Source organism: Rhincodon typus, chromosome 18, assembly GCF_021869965.1.
Source record: "Rhincodon typus isolate 14 chromosome 18, sRhiTyp1.1, whole genome shotgun sequence".
NCBI classification, from domain to species: domain Eukaryota; kingdom Metazoa; phylum Chordata; class Chondrichthyes; order Orectolobiformes; family Rhincodontidae; genus Rhincodon; species Rhincodon typus.
In genome coordinates, this window is record NC_063349.1 from 56,169,093 (window position 1) to 56,172,316 (window position 3,224).

Here is a 3,224-nt window from a genome sequence, read left to right on the forward strand (position 1 = left end):
TGATTGTTGGAAAAACCCATCTGGATGATGAATGTCCTTTAGGGAAGGAAACTGCCATCCTTACCTGGTCTGACCTACATGTGACTCCAGACCCACAGCAATGTGGTTGACTCTCAGCTGCCCTCTGAAGTGGCCTAGCAAGCCATTCAGTTGTATCAATCACTACAAAATCTCAAAAAAGAAATGAAGCCTGACGGATCATACGACTACCTGGCATCGAACGAGGCATTAGAAATGACAACAAAAAAAAACAGCCTTGTTGACCTTGCAAAGTCCTCCTCACTAACATTTGGGGGCGAGTGCCAAAACTGGGAGAGCTGACTCACAGACTCATCAAGCAACAGCCTGACAAAGTCATACTCACAGAATCACAATGGGGAAAGCGTATTATCGCTAAACTATTAATCCAAAACTCAGTTAATGTTCCGGGGACCCAGGTTTGAATCCTGCCACGGCAAATGGTGAAATTTGAACTTAATACAAAACATCTGGAATTAAGAATCCACCAATCACTACAAAGTCTCAAAGAAATGAAACTGAATGGATTACCTTGCATTGACCTAGGCACCGGAAAAGACAAAGGCAGAAACAGCTCTGTCGACCCTGCAAAGTCCTCCTCACTAACATCTGGGGTCTGGTGCCAAAATTGGGAGAGCTGTCTCACAGGCTAGTCAAACAACAGCCTGGTGTAGTTACACTGACGGAGTCGTATCTTACAGACAATGTCCTAGACACCATCATCACCATCCCTGGATATGCCCTGCCCCACGGGCAGAGATGGCGGCGCAGTGATATACAGTCAGGAGGGAGTTGCCCTGGGAGTCCTCAACGTTCACGCCAGACCCCATGAAGTCTCGTTGCTTCAGGTTAAATATGGGCAAGGAAACCTCCTGCTGATCACCACGTACCGTCCTCCCTCAGTGAATGAATCCTCCTCCATTTTGAAAAACACTTGGAGGAAGCACTAAGGATAGCAAGGGCACAAAACATACTCTGGGTGGGGAAATTTCAATCCTCAAGATTGTGTTGCCTCAAGGTCTTCAATGGGTCAAGAAGGCAGTTCACCATCACCTTCTCCAGATCTATTAGGGATGTGCAATTAACGTTGGCCAAGCCAGTGATACCCATATCCCATGAGTGAATTTTGAAGAAGAGGCCAGAATAAGAACAGAGAAAGATCTTGGAAGGTTGTCAGGTTGGAGGAATTTACAATGAGGGGCAAAGCCATCTTTACAGATGCATTCAGCACAGATGGTGAGTAAAATGAAATTGACTCAGTGAGTCACTTACCAGCAGAGATAAGAATGAATCATAAGTATTAGATTTATAGCACATGCATTCTTTCAATTCCTTAGCATTTAGAAGTTCTATTTTCTGCCACTGATTCACTGTTTGAAATACACACTGCTTGTTAAACATCTCATAGGCAGAGAGGAAAACCAACGAGATTAAGTGCAGTCTGCTTTGGTCTCACCAACCTGAATATATTTGACAATTGCACCTCCCAGTTGCGAACCATTTCAACTCCCCCTCCCATTCCTCAGACGACATGTCCATCCTGGGCCTCCTGCAGTGCCACAACGATGCCACCTGAAGGTTGCAGGAACAGCACCTCATATTCCGCTTGGGAACCCTGCAGCCCAATGGTATCAATGTGGATTTCACAAGCTTCAAAATCTCCCCTCCCCCTACCGCATCCCAAAACCAGCCCAGCTCATCCCAGCCTCCCTAACCTGTCCTTCCTCCCACCTATCCCCTCCTCCCACCTCAAGCCCCACCCCCATCTCCTACCTACTAACCTCATCCCGCTCCCTTGACCTGTCCGTCCTCCCTGGACTGACCTATCCCCTCCCTAACTCCCCACCTACACTCACATTTACTGGCTCCATCCCCGCCTCTTTGACCTGTCTGTCTCCTCTCCACCTATCTTCTCCTCTGTCCATCTTCTATCTGCCTCCCCCTCTCTCCCTATTTATTTCAGAACCCCCTTCTCCTCCCCCATTTCTGAAGAAGGGTCTAGGCCCGAAACGTCAGTCTTCCTGCTCCTCTGATGCTGTTTGGCCTGCTGTGTTCATCCAGCCCTGCACCTTGTTGTCTCGGATTCTCCAGCATCTGCAGTTCCTACTACCCCAGCTCTACACCTTGTTATTTCATATTTGACAATAACAAGCTTATAAATGGGTGATGGTAAACAGGCAGGTATAAGCAGAGAATAGCACACATTTCACATGGTCTAGATGAAAGCACTGTAGAGCTGTTGAAGCAAGTTTGAATTTTACGTGAACACTGTCTTTTCTACAGATCTGGGAGCTCCAGTCTTAAGTAGAACAATTTCACTTAAACATACAAATAAGGAGCATAAACCCTTTGAGCTTGCTCCACCATTCACCCTCTTGCTTAACAAGCATCTCTCCATCTCATCCTTTAAAATATTCAACAATGTTGATTCTACCACTTTTTCAGGGGGAGGATTACAAATACTCATGACCCTCTGTGACAAAACATTTAGCTTCCTTTCTGTATGTTTTACTCAAGTCACCTCCTACTGTTCTAAGCTCCCGTGGTACAAGCCTAGTCTTTTTGTAGAAGACAATTCCTCCTCTGTTCTAGGTATTAGGCTAGTAAACCTTCTCTGAACTGCCTCCAATACATTTACGTCCCTCTGCATGTAACCAGACCAATACTGTGCACAGTACTCCTGATGCGGTCTCACCAGTGTCCTGTATAACTGAAGCAGAAACCCCCTCTCTCAATTCCTCTCATAACCTGAACCTCCCCAGTGGTCACTCTGACCCTCCCAGTGGTCACTCTGACCCTCCCAGTGGTTAACTTGACCCTTTCAATGGTCAGTCAGACCCTACCCAGTGGTCACTCTGACACTCCCAGTGGTCATTCTGACCCTCCCCACTGGTCAGTCAGACCCTCCCCAGTGGTCACTCTGACACTCCCAGTGGTCACTCTGGGTATTGCAGGTTTGATGCTCTGAGCAGGGAGACGCCGCTCCATGGAGAGGAGACCCACGTGACAGCGGCGGTCCCAGTGACGTCAGGAGCGGGCGGGCGGTTGCGATGGCGGTCTCTGTGACTCCCCGCTTCCGGCGGCTGGGAAGCTGCAGCTCGTTGAGGAGGCGGCGGATAGGTATCAGCATGGCGGGCCGTGGGACCGGGAAAAGAAAGAGAAGCAGGGGGATGGGTGGGAGAGAAGGGAAGGGGAGGGTGGGAGAG

The 3,224-nt window shown here is 48.5% G+C and overlaps 1 protein-coding gene across 1 annotated transcript in view; it reads left to right on the forward strand.

Annotated features, from left to right (window-relative positions):
- The first annotated feature begins 3,050 nt into the window (after nucleotides 1-3,050).
- The window catches only part of depdc4 (DEP domain containing 4), a 44,941-nt gene continuing 44,767 nt past the window's right edge, over nucleotides 3,051-3,224 (forward strand). The window contains exon 1 of the mRNA XM_048607746.1: nucleotides 3,051-3,138. Within this exon, the coding sequence (XP_048463703.1) occupies nucleotides 3,069-3,138 (70 nt within the window). The 5' untranslated portion in view covers nucleotides 3,051-3,068. The remainder of the gene's footprint in view (nucleotides 3,139-3,224) is intronic.